Source organism: Culex quinquefasciatus, chromosome 3 (assembly GCF_015732765.1).
Source record: "Culex quinquefasciatus strain JHB chromosome 3, VPISU_Cqui_1.0_pri_paternal, whole genome shotgun sequence".
Lineage (NCBI taxonomy): Eukaryota > Metazoa > Arthropoda > Insecta > Diptera > Culicidae > Culex > Culex quinquefasciatus.
The window spans coordinates 84,007,977-84,028,687 of NC_051863.1; the positions used below are offsets into that span (position 1 = coordinate 84,007,977).

Sequence of the window (20,711 nt, forward strand, 5' to 3'; positions counted from 1 at the left end):
ACCAAAACAAATCAGCGGAGAAAACGGCTGTCAGTCGATGGCAAGGTTACTGTACACTCAAAATAATGTTCACCACGATGCTGCATGAAAATTCCGGTGACAGCCAATTTTTGGTCCAAAACCTCGTTTCACATGAGTCATGCAACTATTACCATGCATTCATGTCAACTCTGCTTGGTTTTCACGCAGCTAACACTCACACAACTGAATGTCACGTGAAATCCATGCCTGAAAATTCGGAGGCGTGGCTTACGGTCAGCTGGTTTTGTGTTTGCATGACAATCTTGCAACACCCGCATGGAAACCAGTATGGAAAAATCCATACACCTTTTCATGCAGCATTGTGGTGAAAAATTAGTCGAGGTTGCATGAAATTCCTGTCTGCAAATTTTGTTGAGCTCGATTACCGGGACTTAGCCGATTTCAATTCAGTTGATTTTTAGTTGTTTGGACGAGCGGATGTGGCAGGCAGTCCGTTGTCGCTTTTTTTTGCTGGACTAATCGGAGTAAGATTGATAAATAAACTGAAATCAATTAATCTTGGTGCTGTAGTTGTCGTGTTTTGCTGGTAAGTTTAAAAAGTTCTTAAAAATGTGGCTCAAAAGTAATGAACAATTTGTTTCTATACTTTATTTTCAGGTGAACGAGAAACAAGATTAGATGAGCCAGGAGGCCAAAGGATTTCGAGGGATCTGCAAGGAAAATGAATTTTGGAGTGAGTCTGGGAGGACCTCGGGGAGGACTATTAAAACGAGGCCAGCCGGAAACTTCCAGCGTGCGCAAATGAGCGGAAGTGGCAGATAAGTGCGAGAGGATTGATCATAAAACTGTGTGTGTATAATTAGTGTGCTGGTTATAAAATTGTGAATCATATGTGTGTGTTCTTTAGTTGTATTAAGTGATAATAAAAACGTTTTATATTTGCGACTACAAACTAAAACTCTTTTAATTATTCTTACCATGAAGTAGTAATGCATCGATCGCATTGAAAGCCAATAATAGGCATGTGAATTCCACAATACATTATTGTAAATATTGCATGAGGCGTCAGGCAAATCTGACGTGAAATTCATGCAAACTTGACATGATGTGACAGTGAAAAGCCATCAAGATTCTGTGTGCTGGTGTTGATCATCTACCGGACGTTCATGTCAATGTTGCATGAAATACTGTATGGAAAATAATCACATATATTTTCATGCAACATTGTGGTGAACAGTTTTTTGAGTGTAAGAACAGTAACCTTGGTGGCCGATGCTACCGTGTTGATTCGCGATTAAAAGCTCAAAAATTCCGACAGATGGCGCAAAGCATCGAAGAATGACGATTCAAATTTTCGCTGTTCGGTTACATAGGAATGCAAACATAAAATTGAATTTACAGCTCTTAGAACAACTTTTGAGAAAAATTCAAGTAGTACGATTGTTAACTCTTTGCCCTCTATAAATTAACGCAATAAAAAATTGGAAAAAATAATTTTGAAAAATAATATTGTTTAAAATGATAGAGCATCAAAAGTTAACAAAGTATCAGCTCGAATTTTGCTCAAAAATTGTTTTGGACGCTGGAATTTAACAAAACAGAATTCGCATAAATAACCTCAAAGGGCGGAAATTTCAATCGACATTCTTCGCTCTGTTCTGCTACTCAACACTAGGTGTCGCATGTCGTTTGGCTCTTGAACGGCAATAGAGAATTTGCAGCAAAGCTAAAAGACACTTGTCGCCACCTATGAACAAATAGCGTAAACCTATGATTTTTCGAAAAAATGTTTTTACCTTCAAAATCAACATTTTTATTAAACTTACGCCAGATTCGGATGAGAAAAATTATTTCCAACAATTTGGTGTGCAACTTTCCAATATTCGTTTGATTTTTCTATGAGAAAATTGTAAATTTAGTAAAAGACAGTAATTCGAACTTTTTGGCAACAAAGTCTGTCATAAATCAATAAAAATGGTTGAATATTCGTTAACACATCTGTTATCAACTATATCATTGTTTATTTCATTGATATATATGGGGAAACTAATTTTTTCGTGTTCTGAAACACATTTTTTAAAGAAAAGTTCACAAATTTTTGCGCGCCCAAAATTGATGTTCATTATTCTGAAGCAAAAAATTTTTCTCGTCTTTTGCAACCAGTTTCATTAAGATTGATGCAGGGAATCATGAGAAATAAGCGATTTTGTTCTTCAATCCAGCAGAAAGGAATACCATTTTTGGCAAGTAACCTCATTTTGGCGCCACCTACATTTGAAACACAGTCGCGCTGCAAAACCTCAATTGACGTCACCGAAAATGTTATAACGATGTCACCACCGGCCAAGCCAACCGCACTAGATGCAAAATTGAAGCAAAGTCGGACATACAACGATACAAATTGCCCCACAGTGGATCCTCTCCGAACAAAGGTGTGACAAAATTAAAAAATGTCAGGTATTCTGCCAAATATGTCATATTAGGGTAATTCTGGGCAGCTGAATTCAAAAAATACATTTATTTTTTCATGAAGTAAAATCGAAGCACATTAGGGTGGTTCATAAATTATTATTTTGAATTTTTTTTTCAATTGCTGAAATTGTATTTTTTTATATCATTTTTTATAGCTTGGAATTTTTATTTTGTGTGTTTGTGAATCTTAATAAATAAAATGTTAGGGTGGTACCAAATCACAATGCTCCATAACCGAAATTTTGTTAAACAAAATCCGTAGATACCACACTTTAAAATAATAGCTTTGTCATCTTCCGAAAGTTGATCAGGGTCAGTAAAGTAGTAACGTTAGGGTGGTCCAGTTAATAGGGTGTTCCAAAATTTGTGTATTTGAGGAAAAGTGTTATTTGGCTTCAATGAGATTATCATAACATTTTAACTGTGCACATTTTAGAAGTATCTGTATCTGTTCCTACCTAAAAGATTAGCAGACATTTCTAGAGTTTTTTTAAAGGTCGTTTAAACATATGAAACACAATAAATTAAAGGACTTAAAAAACTCTAGATTTTTGTTGAGGCCAACGGAAATTTCCTTTCAAGTTTTCATCTCCTTCCCTTTCGAATATTCCCCAAATACTAGGGTGCAAAACAAAGATCGTCACCTACAAAATTAATAAATCATTAACTTTTTTGCATTAGAGTTATTAATTGGGCCCAAATGAAGCTTAGATTGCTGATATTTTTGTTAACAGCGATAAAGCTTATTTTTCTGAGTACAATGACCCTTTGTACGACCACAAAGTGTTTAAAATGGATTTTTAAATCAATTTTGAAAAATTAACCTCGCGGTCCTTCTTGACAGAAAAGCTCCTACACTCAACCCCCGGTGGTTGGTCACTTTTTCGTTTGACACTTTTTAGTTTGTACCCCGTTGGTTTGACAAAGTCAAACTAAAAAGTGACGAACTGTCACTTTTTACACGGCGCTCACTCACACTATCAAAACAAACGTTTGGTAGTGTGTGTGAAATCCGTGTAAAAGGAGTGCAAAGTGACCCGTTCGTTTGACAACAGTTGGTGTCAAACCATCTGGTTGTATTGACATCGTTCCAAACATGGTTGATTCATGTGTGTTGTTGTCAATTTTTTTTTGAGTTAAAATGAAAAAAAAAGATCCCAAATGGTTTTTAATCGTGTTTTTTACCGTTGTACATAAAAATTGACATAGGGCTTTAATACCCAATTAGAGTAATTTGTGATACATTTAAAAAGTCGAGAATAAAGTTTTGAATTATATTTTTTTTATTTCCCATCTTCCCTCCTCTCTTCATCCACGACTCGAGCCAAAGTCTGCTCTACTTTTTATGTACTAAGCTGCACATAAAAATATGTAAGGTAAAAACTGATTTTAGGAAGACTTTTTAGGAAAAATGAAAAAAGATTTTGCATGGTTAGGATTATCACAAGAAAATCTATCGTACCAAAAAGTTTGTTGTCTTCAATGAGATTGGGTCATACAAATTTTAGCAATTTTGTATGACTGTATCTCACCCACCAGACCCAATGTCACCCCTGATGACGGTGCTCATTCACTAATATGTTTATCACTGCCCACATCACTTTGTTCCAATAATTCTCCACGCAGATACACATCGTAGCTGGTGTGCTATCTTGTGACACGTCCTATCTTTTTCAGCAGACGGATCACAAGATAGCACACAAGGACATGTGAAATTTTACGATAGAAAGTAATTCCACCGTTGAAGTTTTCAGTCATTCCAAGAGGAATATTTAACCAAATCATAAAAAGACGATGGAGAGGGGAGGGGGGAGGAATCTTGGTACCCTAAGAAAAATCCAAAATCCAGTATTATTTTAGTACATTCGTTGATATCTTGAATATGAAGAAAAATCAAAAGGCGATTTCCATATTTGACTTTTTGATCCGATTCGTGAATAGAGTAAAGTAGATCCACTTTGACTTTTTTTCGAAACATGCAAATTTTGATCTTTCCAGCAAGTATGAGCAAAATTTGCTATACACAGTCTGAAAGTACATTAAATTTCATGACAGAAACTGCATGAGACTTTGGTCACACCTGTACAAAATTGTTCCTGAAGGGTTGAAATTGAAAATCTTGAAAATAGTTAATGCTTTCTTTCGTTTGAATAGCTAAAAAGGGGGGAGGGATACATCAAAATTTCAAGAACAGTAAAATTAACAACTTTTAAGTACCTTTCGAATGCAGCCAGAAGAATCAAATTTGGTTTAAAATTGGCGGAGTTATGCAATTTTTAAGAAAAAATATTTTTTGCGAATTTTGAAGTTTCAGCTACTAGAAATAACAAAAATGTCTGCACTCTCAAAGCCGCCAAAAATTCAAATTCCATTCAATCTTGCTCAAAATTTGGGAAAGTGTTTTTGAATGTAGGTATGAGAAAAAATAGAAAAATACTAACACTTCTGAAATTTAACTTTCATTTTTTGATTTTTGTCACACCTGGATCCACTGTGTGCCCGTTCATTTGGCTGACAAAGGGTCGTTTGCAAGACGCAAATGCATAAACCTGTCGTGCTGTATTACAAAAAGGCCTTTCGGGCGTGCGCTTTTTCTAAATCAGTTGTCACAAGTGCAGAGCTTTGATGTTGTCATTTTACGGGTCATATTTCTCCTAATAACATTGAATATTTTGTAAAAGTTCACAAAATCTTTTTTTGCCTGTTTTCCGAGGTCGCCCAACTCTATTGACCTCTAAACAACTGGTAATTACTTTTTCACCGATAGACGACACAGTTGAGTAAAAAATCCGGAAGTAAACCAATTTGTTCTGCTTTTTTTTCTAGGGAGGACACAACGATGGCGGACAAAAGCACGGGAACTGTGCAGCCGCTGGTAAAAATTGGCCACTATGTACTGGGAGCAACGCTGGGCTGTGGAACATTTGGCAAGGTTAAAATCGGAGAGCACCAACTAACGAAGCACAAAGTGGCGGTGAAGATCCTGAACCGACAGAAAACGTGGTTGGCAAGATCCGCCGTGAGATCCAGAATCTCATCGCTGTATCAGGTATTAAATTACAATGTTGTTTTCTGGGTACGGAAAATAATCTACGTCTCACTCGAAGGTACTGGGGTGTTATTCCGAGAAACTTCTGGCTATGTCCACGGCAAAACAACTTTGACTATGTATGTATGTATTAATTATCGTTTTTCAGGTGATTTCTACGCCGACCGATATATTTATGATCATGGAGTACGTTAGCGGCGGAGAGCTGTTTGATTATATTGTGAATAACGGCAAGTTGCAGGAATCGGAAGCGAGGCGATTCTTCCAGCAGATCATCTCCGGTGTCGACTACTGTCATCGCCACATGATCGTGCACGACTTGAAGCCGGAGAATCTACTACTGGACCATAATCGTCACGTAAAGGTTAGTCAAGCTTCGAGCATGCTCCATCGTCGCAATGATTGAGTTCTTTCGTTTCAGATTGCCGATTTCGGACTCTCGAACATGATGCTGGACGGAGAGTTTCTACGCACATCTTGTGGATCGCCCAACTACGCTGCTCCAGAGGTTATTTCCGGCAAACTGTACGCCGGACCGGAGGTGGACATCTGGTCCTGCGGAGTTATTCTTTACGCGTTGCTTTGTGGAACACTTCCCTTCGATGATGAGCATGTGCCGACGCTGTTCCGAAAGATCAAGTCTGGAATTTTCCCCATTCCGGAGTACCTGAACAAGCAGGTGGTCAGCTTGCTCTGCCAGATGTTGCAGGTCGATCCACTAAAGAGAGCCACCGTTGAGGAGATCAAAAAGCACGAATGGTTCCAGAAGGATTTGCCGGCGTACCTGTTTCCGTCTCCGGTCGAACAGGACAGCAGCGTTATCGATACGCATGCCGTTACGGAAGTGTGCGATAAATTTGGCGTAAAGGAACAGGAAGTGCACAACGCTCTGTTGAGTGGTGATCCTCACGATCAGCTAGCTATCGCGTACCATTTGATCATCGACAACAAACGCATCGCGGACGAAGCGGCCAAGGCAGAGTTGAAGGATTTCTACGTTGCCGGAAGTCCGCCGCCGGCACCGCCCATGCCGGAAAAGCCTACACCAAGCAACAACGAGCCATTTAAATCGCCATCAATTCATCCGGAACGTATCGCCCCGTTGAGGGAACGCGCCGTCACCGTTGGCAGTGCCCCCATTCCTTCTCCAAACATAACGGCGACAGCCATTCCGGTGGACAAACACCGTGCAACCGGAACTCCGGTAAAACGAGCCAAGTGGCATCTGGGCATTAGATCGCAATCGAAACCGAACGACATCATGCTTGAAGTTTATCGCGCCATGAAGGCTCTTGATTTTGAGTGGAAAATCATCAATCCGTATCATGTGCGGGTTCGCAAACAAAACGCCCGCAACGACAAATTTGTCAAAATGTCCCTTCAGCTGTACCAAGTCGACGCGAAAAGTTATTTGCTGGATTTCAAATCCCTCACCAACGAAGAGGTCGAGCAGGGTGATGACGTGATCATGGAAAGCCTAACGCCACCGCCCCCGGTTGGCTTCGGTGGGATGGGCATGCCCAATCAACCCACGGGACACCACACGATGGAATTTTTTGAAATGTGCGCAGCCCTAATCATCCAGCTGGCTCGTTAAACTACTATTTGGCTTTCTCTATATGTGTATCGAATCCGTTACTACCTAGATTTAGATCAGTATCCAAAGTTGGTTTCACATTACAACGTTGATCAATATACGCCATCGTGGAAGTATTTTGTCTATAACAAATTTTTAATTGTGTATAATATATCCGCTTGGGGAACCTATTCAGCAAACAACTCAGCGCGTGTTGATATAAATAAAACATATTCTGTTACAGAAAACCAAAAAAAAAAAACGTCCGTGTTTCATTCCGCAGGTGGCCACATCTTCTGAACGTCCTCGTGGCATGACGCCGGCACAAATTTGAGATACTCGTCCCGAAGAACTAAAATTACACAAAATATATATATATCAACAGAAAGGCACCTTAAATCCCAGCACTTACAGTTCTTATCCGCCGTCCAAAGCTGCTCGAGACGCGTCCTGGTGAAAACTAAATTAAGCTGTAGCGTTTTCATGGACGCGCGGAATCGAAGCCGCGTAGGGTTTGGTCATCGAGTCGGCCGGCGAGAGCAGATGCTTGCTGAACTTCCGCAATGCGCCGAAAACGGCACCGGAAAGCAGGAACTTGGCAAAGTGTCTGTGAAGAATTAAGGTGGGTCTTTAGTGGGTAATATAGAATTATTAAAAGACTTGAGGATACTCACTGGCACCGCACCATGTCGTTGGGCATATCCACTTCTGCCATCGGTAGCGGCCATCCAGCCTTTCCCACGGTAGCCTGCACGTGGCACAGAATGCGATCCTGGGCTGGGTCGTAGCTGGGCTCGGGATCTTCCAGCACCTTTACTATGTTACAGTGCTTGGGTACGAGCTGCACAAGCCATTCCGGTTCGATGGCCGTTATGCCGCGCAGGAACATTTTCGTGCTGTCTCCATGAGAGGTTTCGTACGCCTCCTGATAGCAAACCCACTCGGGGTTCGTTTTGCAGCACAGAGCTCGAGTGCACAAACACCGGCTGCTCCATATCCGGTAGATTGTAGGCGTGTTTGTTTTTAATCTTGTCCGCTTTCAGCTTTATTTCCGACTCGGGAATCTTGCGTGCGATTTGGTCGGCCATTCCGATGAGCATCAGTTGGCGCAACAGTTTGGACTGCGTGTCGCTTGGCGGAGGCAGCTTCGGATCAACGGTTAAATTCACATCCTTCAAGTTTATGTTGATCTCGTTGGTCAGTTGGACGCGCAGCTTGCGGATTTCCGTTATGGCCTTCAAACGGATGCCGTTTTCTTCACAAAAACTAGCTAACCGTCCTTCACTGTTGGCAAATTCTGCGGCCCCAACGGCACGCAACAGAATCATGGGATCTCCCAGCTGCAGGGAATTACCCGTGCCTGCCCAAGCTTTACGTTTCAATCGCCACTTCTTGTTGCCAGGAGATTCTTCCGAAAGGGACACTTCTTGCAGAACTTCCTGAACGGAGAGGGCCGCAACCATACAGATGGTGTACGGAAGCAGCCCGTGTTGGTGGCTGAGGGCCAACATTTTCCCAAATCGTGGTGCCACAGGAAAGGCCGCAATCGTCCTACCAAGATCGGTTACTTTGCTAATCGTTTGCGACTTGGTCTTGCTGTTGACAATACACTCTTGGAGCGCTTCCATCAGGACCAACCGCTGCTCAGCCCGCTGGAGCTGTACCCGATCGGGAGGAGAGGGAAACGGAAAGTTGACCACTTTGTCAATGCCCATGCACTTCATCTGCAGCATCAGATCGTCCACCGGCTTCTTCTGGATTTCCGGCATGGCAAATTCAGCAAACTGATCGTTGTACACCGCACTTGAGTACAGCCTGTAGCAATGTCCCGAGGCAACTCTGCCGGATCTGCCGGCACGTTGATTCGCGGACGCTTTGCTAATGTATGTCACTACGAACGCATTCACGCCGGTTACCTTGTCGTACAGCTTCGTCTTTTGTCTCCCACAGTCTACGACATATTTCACGTCGGGTATCGTGAGCGAAGTTTCCGCTACGTTCGTAGCAACCACGCACAGCCTGCAGCCTTCTGGCGGGGGTTCAAACACTTTTTGTTGTTTTTCCGACGAAAGGATTGAGTAAAGGGGCAAAACCCAGAGTGGTTGTTTGCTGCCCGTTTCGCAATCGTCAGCCTGTCCGTCGTCTTCCAAATCGGACTCGCTCAAATGACCTTCGCTATCTTCATCGCCCAAGGCATCGTCGTCCTCTTCACACTGGTCAGCATGCGTATCGTCCCACGGCAGCTGATAACTGTCCAAGTTGATCTTTGGAAGCTCGACCGGTTTCTTCTGCTCGGCCAGTCGCTTCATTTTCTTCCTTTTCTTATCGAGTTTTGCCGCCTTGCGCGGATTCACGATGCTCTCAAGGTTTTCGTCCTCGTTTTCCGAATCGTTTTCATCGTTTGACTTTTTCCGCTCAACAAGCGCAGCTGAATGTTTTCCTTTAAAAGGGAATGCCCTGCGCAACTTTTTAACCACGTAATTTACCTCTTTCTGGCCGGTTAGAAATACAAGAATAGCTCCTCCGGCAGTTTGGTGTGAACTTTGACGACCTTTGAGTACGCCTCGCGCACGTAATCGCTGGGTGTTGTTTTACTGAAGTGAACCGTAACGGGAAACTGACGAGACTCGACGTTGATCACCGGAGGAATTTTGGAGAACAGGTTTCGATTTTCGGTAAAGTCCTTCACTCGCATCGTCGCCGACATGATTATCAGCTTCAGCGGGTTGCCCTTCTTCTGTCGTAACATCACGATCCTCGACAGTAGACCGATCAAAATATCGGTGTAGACACTCCGCTCGTGAGCTTCGTCGATGATCACAACCGAGTACACCGACAGCAGAAAATCGTGCTCAATTTCCTTCAAAAGTACACCATCCGTTAGAAATTTGATCCGCGTTTGGTCGGTCACATTACCTTCGAACCGAATCAGGTATGAAACTTCCTTGTTTGACAAATTCATCTCCGTGGCCACACGTTTTGACATTGCGATCGCGGCCACACGCCGTGGTTCCGTGATGGCAATCAATCCTCGCTCTTTCGTGGCATAACCTGCCTCGTATAGAAACTGCGGAACCTGTGTCGTTTTACCACTGCCCGTTTCTCCCGCCAGTATCACAATCGGATTCTCGCTTATCTTTTCCATTATTTCTTGCTCCTCACCAAGGATGGGAAGTTTCAAACGGGCTGCCTGTATCGCCGGATCACGCTCAACGTGAACATACGATGCCGGCTTTCTGTCCACGGGTTCGGCGTCTACAGCTTTCGGCTTATCTTCAACTGGACTTATGATAACATTGGCCACAGGTTCTACAACCGTTTGCTCTTCAACATCTTGCGCATTCTCCTCACTTCCACTGTCGCCCTCCTTCTGCTCCTGTTCTTCAGCGGAAACTTCATCTTCCGAAGACGAAGATTCACTCCAGCCCAATCGAGTTCAAATCAGCCGCAGGTTCCGTTTCCTCTCCGTCACTTGCGGAACCAGCCGCCTGGGCTTTCAAGAGCGCGAGCCGCTGCTTTCTTCCGCCGACCAAGCTTTTAACGGTCTGCTCCTTCCCGACTCCATCCTTCACCATTCGTTCCGTCTTTTTTTCGACCACGCCAAACTTTTGCTCCTTAAAGTGTTGCTTCAGTCCCTTCGTTTGGACCGAGCTTATCTTGGTGTAGCTTCCCAGCTCATCCGACGTCGCTTGGACGGAGGCCAAAGCCGCGATCAGGGAGGATCGGTTTTCCTTCTTCTTTTTCTGGTCGACAATCTTCTCGAGTCGTTTGCGTTGTTTTTTTGACAAAATTTTCGTCACGACCGCCGAGTCGCGCTTAATTTTGGTGGGACGTTTTTTAGACGGTAGTACCAGCAGATTCGCATCGTCGGTTCTGCCGTAGCCATCCTCCTCTGGTTTACCAAACTCGAGTTTGATCTAAAATGATTACAAACGCGGTTAGAGATAGCAGAATCTGCGTTTAAAAGACATACCTGTTTTGTGACGGTGTTGTCGATGATCGTGTCCACCTGCTGTCGGCCCTTTTCATTGAAGCGCCGTTTTCCCATGGTTATTTCCACCGAATTTGTTTACAGAACCGGACAAAAAGAAAATTCAGCTTCCGAAAACTTGACCCGTGTTTACATCTGCATGCTCTCGCGAACGAAAACAACGTGCACGTGCTAAGCGCAAAGTGTTGTAAACGCAGATAGGTGTCGCACACACGCTAACGAAGTTTAACAAAACATTAAACGTCAAAAGTTAAGCTACCCAGTTTTGAGAACCCAGTCGAGAAAATTTAACTTTATGCTCAAACCAAACATCGAAATTTTTAAAAATAATTATAGAGCTATCTAAAACTGCTCTCACGCACACTAGCACACCATTTGTTTTGCTGGCGGGTACAAAATTTAACCTCAATTTGTACGTATGCGCACGTAGATAACTCTATAGAGTTATCTACGTGCGCATGTATTGCGTGTACGTACACGAAAAAAGTGAGGTTAAATTTGTACCATCCAGCAAAACAAATGGCGTGCTAGTGTGCGTGAGAGCGGCTTAGATTCTATAGAGTTATCTAAGCCCTAGCTCACGCACACTAGCACCCCATTTGTTTTGCTGGCGGGTACATTTCTTCTTTTTCGTGTACGTATACGCAATACATGCGCACGTAGATAGCTCTATGGAAGACTAGTTATCTACGTGCGCATGTATTGCGTATACGTACACGAAAAAGATTGAGGTTAAATTTTGTACCGGCCAGCAAAACAAATGGTGCGCTAGTGTGTGTGAGGTTGGGCTTAGATAACTCTATAGTGTTGAGGATACGCAAAAGAACGCTTGATATTGACTTAAGGTGAAGCCGTTGATCATTTCCGATGAAGATTGATCATCACTATAAAATATTCTGTATTAAATTCAATTTGACGAATTTCAGCACCAAAAGGAATCAGCGTGTGCCGGTTGCTGCCTTCTTGAAGCCACTGAAGGAATTTTTGATCTAAATCAATTGTGCTTCATAATTTATATAATTTTGTGGCACAGTCATTGACGTCCCAGTTGCCAATCATTGATTTATGACGATTTCCATAACTTTACAAGGAATGGGAAAATCGTTACCAAAAGGAATCAGCATAGGGGGAGAGTGGGGAGACTTGATCCCCTTTTTTTGTATCGCACATAACTCTGTCAATTTCTCAAAAAACTATAAACTTTTTGCATGAATTGAAAGCTTAAACATTCATCTATGTTTGGCTAATAAGGGTATTTCATCAGATGAACTCTTCGAGTCATGCCAAGCGTTATAAAACAATATTTTAAACCGGCATTTTAAAAATGTTAGGGGTAACTCGGTCCCCTTTCAACATTTTGAAAAAATCTTAAGCAAAATGTTTCTTATTCATCCAAACTTTTAATTTTCTATAAATTACAGCAATTTTACATAAAACCTGTACGTTTGTGTTCAAAATATAACAAGTTTAGTATGTAAAATATTTAAAAACCTAAAATATTTTTTAGACCAAAATTAAGCATGTTTACAAAAGCTGGAATTTTTTGTTCACAAAACTTTTGAAAAAAGGTTCAAACTGCAGTAAGTTATGTACAACTATACTAAAGGAAACTATGTATGAAAACCCAGCCCAATTAATTAATCTTGAGGCTGATTCCAGTGACTGTAAAAATGCAGGAATCAAGTCTCCCAAAACGCACTTTTTTTAAACAATTGATTGTAAAAATAGTATGACGATAAATTGAACATCAAATGCGTAAGGGTTTTTGAGTTGATAAGTTTATCAAACAATTCATATATAAAAAAAAAATTGAATAATTTTTAAGTGTTTTCTATGCATATCAAAAAAAGTGTGTGTAACTCAATCAAAAAATTTTTTTCTTTGTTTTCTACTATGAGTTTTAATTAATTTCGCACAAATTTCTAGAACAAAGCTAATTGTTTTACCCACATGCTGACGAGATACAGGCTTGGGATCAAGTGTCCCCGGGGATCAAGTCTCCCCACTCTCCCCTATGCAGCGCACTATTCTTAACAACTTGCTGAAGGAATTTTGTCAAAATATTGAAAGCGACGCAAAATTTATATCTTTGAACGAAAAATCCTGACAATGATGGAAGTCTTCACGTTAATGTAATTTGTTGAATAAATCATTCTAGTTCTATTCGTTGCGCCTGCAAGACGTGTTCTGCCAATAGGTTATGGGCCCAGTAACCAAGGCGATAACGAAATCGGAATCGAAAGTTTGAAGAAAATTTTCTCGAGAAGAATGGAAGCGAAGCTTGGAGTTGAGAAGCAGAACAACGAAAACTACGCGCAATGGGCGTTTGAAACGGAAATGCTGCTGATCCGCGAGAAGCTGTGGAAGTACGCCGAGTACGCGGGCCCCGGATCCAGAAAATGAAGAGTGGACGGATTTCGCTGCTGGTCGAGAGGCGCCAGCATCCGCTAATCCGAGAGCTCAAAACGGCGAAAGAGGTGTGGCTCAAGCTAAAAAACGAGCACCAGAAGACATCGATGTGCTCCCGTGTGTCCTTGATCTGCCAGATCTGCGAAGTTGCTGGAAGTTGCCGGAAGGAGAAGACGTTGCAATTAGACATGCATCATTTACTATCTTGAGGAACTTTTAGCGAACTTTTAGCGTGAGGATGTACAGGTTGCGATGCTCTTGCGAAGCTTGCCGATGAGCTACGATCAAGTCCGGACTGCTTTGCTGAAGGACTTTCATGAAGGACGAGGATCTTAAGCTGGATTACGTGAAATGGAAAATTCTGGACCAGGAGCGCAAGATGAACGAAGGTGAAGCGGGAGACACGACAGTTGCGTATAAGGTGGCATTCAAGAGGAAGCTGATCTGCTACTGATGCGGTAAAAAAGGCCATAGGAAAGTGGATTGTCCAGCCGAGATGAGTGATGACGACGTGGAAGTCAACGCCATCGCTAGTGTCAAGAAATCGAAGGCTTGTTTCGATTCGCTGAAACCTGCCCCCAGAGAACAAGTGCGGTAAGGAGGTAGATGTCCAAGGGATTGGAACGGTGTCGTTGAATAGCGTGGACAACAACGGAGAGCAAACGGTGATCAAGCTGACGGACGTGTTGTACATCCCGGGACTCGAGACGAACCTCATTTCGGTGGCTAAGCTGATAAAGAAGGGAGCGGATATCCGGTTCGGCAAACATGGCTGCCGGATAATGTCACGAGGAGAGAAAGCGGCGGCAGTTTTGCGCGACGGACTGTACCGGCTCAAGCAACGTCGGTGGCGCTCCGGACAACAGAAGGAGATCAGTACGCAGTTTGTGGGAGTCCTGATCGAAAGCAAACGTCGGAGCAAGAAGACGAAGAAAATGGAAGTATTTGAGTATACATGGAACGGTGCTCCAATTTGGGTCAAGATCAACGGAAAATGGAGGATCCCGCCAGTATCACGAGGATGTGCTACAACCGGTTTACTTCTTTCGAGCATCATCCAAACGGCGTGTGAGTGGTCGAACCAAACGAAATGGTTCAGTGGAGCGAGTGGAACCGTGCCAAAATCACGTGATGAACAGGAGAACAAACTGTCCAGGATTCAGGAGGAGATGGAGACCATTGGAACTCGCAAAAACGAAGCCTGAAGCCGTTAAAGATACTCATGCGAGGAGGAGTGTTGAGGATACGCATAAGTATGCCTTGACTTGATATTGACTTAATGTAATTTGTTGAATAAATCATTCTAGTTCTGTTCGTTGCCCCTGCAAGACGTGTTTTGCAAATAAATAGTTTATATGTCCTTTAATGGGAGTGGTTACGCATCAGCTACCTGTAACTTAGCCTTGATGTCGATCACATCGACATCGACACATTCCAACTTGCCCCTCATAAAACAAGGTTAGATGTCGATACACGACAGGGCTACCGCAGCCAAGGACAGGGCCAGCGACTCCGCCTTGCAGGTTGGTCATCTCTCAGGTCCTTTGAGCGTTGTACTCCTCCTGTAGGGCACGTCTCCAGCCGTTGGAGATGCCATGAGTCAGTGCGGCCTTGTGCACGTTCGGGTCGTCGGGTACTCGCGACACAAACGCCTTCCTCTTCTAGCACCTTGCAACCGTTGCGGCGGAAAACAACATTGTATCCTTTATCGACGATCTTACTTGCGGACAGTAGGTTGGCTGCCAGTCCTGGTATCAGCCGTACATCGGTAACGTTGATTTCTTCTCCACAGGTCGTGTTGATCGCAGCAGTGCCCTTCGCGATGAACTGGATTCCTTTGGGAGCGTCGGCCGTGTTACGCTCTATACAAATTTTTAAAATTTGTATGGAAATTTTGTTACGAGGGCGAGGGGTCTAAAAATCCGATTTTTTGCGTTACGTAATAAAAGAACGCTCCCTTCCTTGTTGGCAGCGACCATCTTACCGTTTGCCCGATGAACGTCGTGCAGCAACGATTTCGTTCTGGTCAAATGGACTGGCTCCGGAATCGAAGAACCAATCTTCATGTTTGCTCTCCCCGTCGTCAGCACAGCACCGAAGGCACGTCCCGGCATGCTCTCTCCTTATCCGGTGACATCATGGTAGCAACCATCCTCGTCACGTACGCTTCCATGGATAGAAATGATCCTGCCGCGAGCTTTCCGGTTCTTTGCCGCATCAACAGCTTCGTGTTCGGCTCTACAGCAACCCACAGCTCCTCCGCCTCCAGATAGGACTGCATTCCAAACTTCCAGGTGAACCAATGCTGACGATGACGATCGATTGAACCAAATCTGGCACCGACGACCGAGTGCCGCACAGGCTCTTCAAACGAATGTACCATTTGACAGCTCTGAGAATTTCACAATAGAAACTGCATCAAATGAATGTACCATTAAACTGAACAAAAGTAAGAAATCAACCTGAAAGGAATTCAAATTCAAGTTGATATATGAAACATTTGTGATTTTTCCGAAAAAATTATCAAAATTTTCAATCAAGACTAACATTTCAAAAGGGCCAAACATTCAATATTAAGCCCTTTTAAAATGTTAGTCTTGATTTGAAAATTTTGAAAATAATGTTTTAGAAAAGATCGGAAAATTTTACAAATGTTTCATATATTAACATTGAAAATCGGACCATTAGTTGCTGAGATATCGACATTAAAAAATGGTGGGCTGTTTGGGTGAGACTTAGAAAACATCAATTTTCCTGTTTTTAAACAGCTAGACTTAGATAAAACGCCTTCGTTAGCTGTCCGTTTTTGAATTGATGTGGAATTGGTATCATTCGATACAACTTCCGAATGGTTTACATTTCTGTCATCTTTCCCCAAAAGCAATAGCGAAAATTGCTAACAACTTTTGCCGAACAAATAGTGCTAGGTGGCCAATGGAAAACTTGGTAGTTCCGAAACGTAACTTCCGTGCTGCATCAAATCAAAAATCTACTGATTTGTTGTTTACTTTTTATTGCCATATTATTTCATTAAGAATATTACAATGAACATTTCGCAATTCGCAATTTTCAGTGTAAGAACGGGCCTTGACCGATCTTATGCACTAGGTTCCCGACGAACACGCACTGCCCTTACACCTACATCTCACCCTTGCTCTGAGTCAGTACGAGCAACACGATAAAACACGCCTTGAGTGTTCGTGCCAGGCATACACACCTTCTTTTCCGGTTACGCATTTTAACTCGGCCGGAGTGGTACATTGCGTAGGGTTTGATGCAAGTATAAGCGCCTATCCACTTTCATTAAAGCAAAAACTGTTTTATTTTTAGTTTGAATTCAAAAACTAGTTGTTATTTTCTTGTGTATTGTTTTCTCCTGAAATCTTTCCTAGTGTTGAGTCGTGTTTAAATGTTGCTATTTCTATTGTCGCGGTGTTTTGTTACAATTTTTGGTCCTAAGCATGTTATAAAAGTTTACCAAAAGTACAATAGTAGTGAGGCTCAAACCCCACTTGTTAGAAGAAAAGGGTGAAGATTGAAAACAATTGACAGTAAAAGAGAATATATTTTATAAAAAAAAGTCAAGAATCAATAGTAAGAGAATGATGATTATATTTTAAAGAATGAAAATGAGAAGCTGGAGGTAGTAGATGTAAAATTAGACAATAATTAATAAATAGAGATAAAAAACAAGCTTAGATTATAGTAATGATTATTTATAGGACAGATAAAGAATTATTCTAATAAAAAGATTTGCAATAAAATTCAAAAAGATTAGGCAAATGATGAATAGACTTAAGAGCGAGTCCACGAACAGGGCATACCCCTTTGTATGGGACGTCGTTTTGACCTCACCAATCTGCCTGAAATTTTCAGGGGTTGTTTGTACATATAAAACTAGCATCTGGCCAAAATATGGCACTAGGTCAACGCGAAGTGGGGCAAATCGGGACAAAGTTTGAAGGTTCAAAACGTCAAAAATCGTAAAAAGGCTGTAACTTGGTCAAAATCAATTTTATTTAAAATTCAAAATGCATCTGAAAGGCTTAAAATGCAACAAAATGCAGGGTAGAGCATCCCAATTGGTTGAATCTAAAGAGTTATTGGCATTTTAGTGAAAAAATAGCACAATTTTCAAACTCAAATAAAAAAGTGTTCCATCCAGTTATCAACTCGGTTCGACCTGCAGCTTGTAGGAGACATCTGGGACTATCATCTGAGACTGAGAACGCTTTGGGTAAGGCAGTTTAACATATTGAATAGACATTTTTACTTTTAGTGAATTTTTTGTTTGTAAATTTTTGCTTGGGGGACCCCTTAAATCCCATTTTCTGATGATATTTTTTTCATATTCGTGTTCCTGAGACAATTTCACAATAGAAACATGCATAAAAATGTTTATTTTCATCCATTTTAACCCTTTAAAAAATGAAAGTTAAAAAAAATCTTCGATTCACATTTATTGAAATTCAAGTTCGTTTCCAAGGATACTAGATGACACCAGAAAAAAGCAGCATCTCATTTTTTAACTTTCATTTTTTAAAGGGTTAAAATGGATGAAAATAAACATTTTTATGCATGTTTCTATTGTGAAATTGTCTCAGGAACACGAATATGATAAAATTATCATCAGAAAATGGGATTTGAGAGGTCCCCCGAGCAAAAATTTACAACCAAAAAATTCACTAAAAGTAAAAATGTATATTTAATATGTTAAACTGCCTTACCCAAAGCGTTCTCAGTCTCAGATGATAGTCCCAGATGTCCCCTACAAGCTGCAGGTCGAACCGAGTTGATATCTGGATGGGACACTTTTTTATTTGAGTTTGAAAATTGTGCTATTTTTTCACTAAAATGCCAATAACTCCCTTTAGATTCAACCAATTGGGATGCTCTACCCTGCATTTTGTTGCATTTTTTAAGCCCTTTCAGATGCATTTTGAATTTTGAAATAAAATTGAATTTTGACCAAGTTACAGCCTTTTACGATTTTTGACCTTTTGAACCTTCAAACTTTGTGTCCTGATTTGCCCCACTTCGCGTTGACCTAGAGTGCTCATATTTTGGCCAGATGCTAGTTTTATATGTACAAACAACCCTGAAAATTTCAGGCAGATTGGTGAGGTCGATGCGAGATGGGTATGCTTTGCTCGTGGACTCGCTCTTAATATTAGTAGTACATTGAGGAAAAGTATATTTTTAACGAAAAGCAAAGTTTGTTACAGCAGTATCAATTGGTAAAAAAGAGTGGAAAAGCTTTGAGAGATAATAGAATCAAATGTTAGTAAAATCAAAATCAAATGATGGATATTGAATAGAAGAATAAGTGAAGAAGTGAGAATCAATAGAGCAAAATAAAAATAGGAGATAGGTGGTACTTGAGAAAGAAGAGAAGAGAAGCCCCGTTGTGCGAAGTATCAGGTACATCCACAGCAGTCGACTCAACATACTGCGAATCAAAACAATACCGTCTACAATCACAAATTACTTCCTTTCCCACATTGTCGCGCCCCTTTCTTTCAGCCGTCTCGACTCTGCCCCGCGGTGGTCAAAGGTTTACGATCCATTTCCACAGGCCACCAGCTAGGTCATCATGAAAACCAAGCCAACGTGGAGGTAAGAATATAGGACACTTTCAAGGAACCAGAGCTATACTGCCCCTGATCGCATAAAAGTCCCATATGCATTTTCATCGAGATCGAGTTTTTGATGCAGTTTGGTTCAAAATCGTGTGCTTTAATGTAGAAATTAGGAGGAAATCCAGTTTTTTTGCGAAAACTTACCACGTAACCTTATGTATGGGACAAACTTCAAATGCGTTTTTCTCAGCTTGCTGTTTTTGCATATGGGACATCTAACAGAACTACGGATGTAGTTAGTTGCGCTCCTTCCAAGATGTTCCTTGTCTGGACGTCAACTGAAGAGCACGCAACATGATCAGTGCCATTGCATGCTCTTAGGTATCAATCCTTGGCGTGCTATTACAATGAACATTTCTCATAAAATTATTCAATCAAATCAGGGTACCGCTTTTGGTGATACATAGTCTGGAGCGGTCGCCGCAAGATTGCGCGCACCTTGTCTTTGCGTAGCGTTTGCCGTGCGGGGGACGTGCTTCTCCGGGACGGTGCGGCCTTCGCGTTTGGATTTGAGATGTCACACTGACCAACGCGCAATTCAAGAGCGCCCGGGTATCCTATACGGATTCGTAATTCTCACATATTATTCTGGGAAAATATATGTTCAAATATACCTACTTTATTCTGAAAATTCAATAATTTGCTTACCAGAATAAGGTCGTGGATTTGTTTATTTTCAATGGTCACTGGGAAAAATTTAGAGATTGCTGTGATTTAAAAAATCGGCACCTTCAATTTTTATAACGCCTGAAAAAAAGTAACGCCTTATTAAAGGCGTTACGGTTGTACTTTTGGCTGGCACCATGAATTTGGTAAAAATTTGTTCCGATTCCGCGTTCTATTTTGAATACTCTTTGGTTTAACCATGGAGGACGTTATAAATGGAAAAAAAGCGTTGGACTAACTTCCAGAAAATTTAGTTATGTTACATTATCTAGATTCTGAGATGTTACTAAGAGCGTGAAAAGGGATGCATTCATGAATTTTTTCAAAATTTAATTCTACCATAGACCAATTAAATAAATTAACATATTAAATAAAATATCTAAAGTAGCTAACGGCACCTGAAATGAGTGTACAAATGTTCGGCATACATTTTCTTATACTTAGCGAATGACGGATATTTCTCAATACTTTTACTATTATTAAGTTAAATCAGTTATTAAAATAAAGCATTTTTACGCCTTTAATTCAGATCAAATAATTAACAACATAGTAGTTTTGTTTTTTCATAAGCAATGGAATAAATAACGATTGAGTAACGCGAATAAAATCTTCACGCACGGCATTGCGGTTTTGAATGTCACAGATATTGTTGCGGCCTGGGTATTTACGTCTCAAAATGTTTATAGATAGCGGTTACATACCCCATAACTAGTTGCCAGTCTGGTCGTTCCAATTGACACATTTCGTCAATGCTCTGCATAATACGATTTTTTTGTTATTTACTGTTGATAACGATCCTGATGAATCTTTTTTTACTTACCAAGGAAGTTGGAATTCCAACACTTTCAGCTGCCGCAAAAGCCAGGCTAAAATTGCGCCGCTTGTCGTTGGGACTCATCTGGTCGTACGGAATTCGGTCCGGCAAAT

The 20,711-nt window shown here is 41.5% G+C and overlaps 2 protein-coding genes and 1 long non-coding RNA gene across 3 annotated transcripts; 2 read left to right on the top strand and 1 right to left on the bottom strand.

The window, feature by feature from the left end:
• The first annotated feature begins 5,037 nt into the window (after positions 1-5,037).
• LOC119768867 lies at positions 5,038-5,453 on the top strand. Its single transcript, XR_005278266.1, has 2 exons — positions 5,038-5,199; positions 5,281-5,453. It is a non-coding gene; the product is annotated as an uncharacterized LOC119768867 (long non-coding RNA).
• A 46-nt stretch (positions 5,454-5,499) lies between these two features.
• LOC6034050 (5'-AMP-activated protein kinase catalytic subunit alpha-2) lies at positions 5,500-7,341 on the top strand. Its single transcript, XM_001844377.2, has 3 exons — positions 5,500-5,503; positions 5,652-5,867; positions 5,925-7,341. The coding sequence occupies exons 2-3, from the start codon at positions 5,679-5,681 to the stop codon at positions 7,098-7,100; spliced, it is 1,365 nt and encodes a 454-aa protein (XP_001844429.2). The 5' UTR covers positions 5,500-5,503; positions 5,652-5,678; the 3' UTR covers positions 7,101-7,341.
• On the bottom strand, positions 7,151-11,276 carry LOC6034051 (probable ATP-dependent RNA helicase kurz). The gene is given in 8 exon segments (XM_038260394.1): positions 7,151-7,431; positions 7,492-7,565; positions 7,567-7,686; positions 7,754-8,035; positions 8,037-9,603; positions 9,606-10,498; positions 10,500-10,996; positions 11,053-11,276. Coding segments are annotated over 8 exon segments (3,588 nt in total). The 5' UTR covers positions 11,128-11,276; the 3' UTR covers positions 7,151-7,351.
• Positions 11,277-20,711: the final 9,435 nt, after the last annotated feature.

Bases quoted from the DNA above. Each gene is read 5' to 3' on its own strand.
- LOC6034050 (XM_001844377.2), top strand. From the start codon at position 5,679: ATGATCATGGAGTACGTTAGCGGCGGAGAGCTGTTTGATTATATTGTG. The intron at 5,868-5,924 runs GTTAGTCAAGCT...CTTTCGTTTCAG, and splicing joins ACCATAATCGTCACGTAAAG to ATTGCCGATTTCGGACTCTC.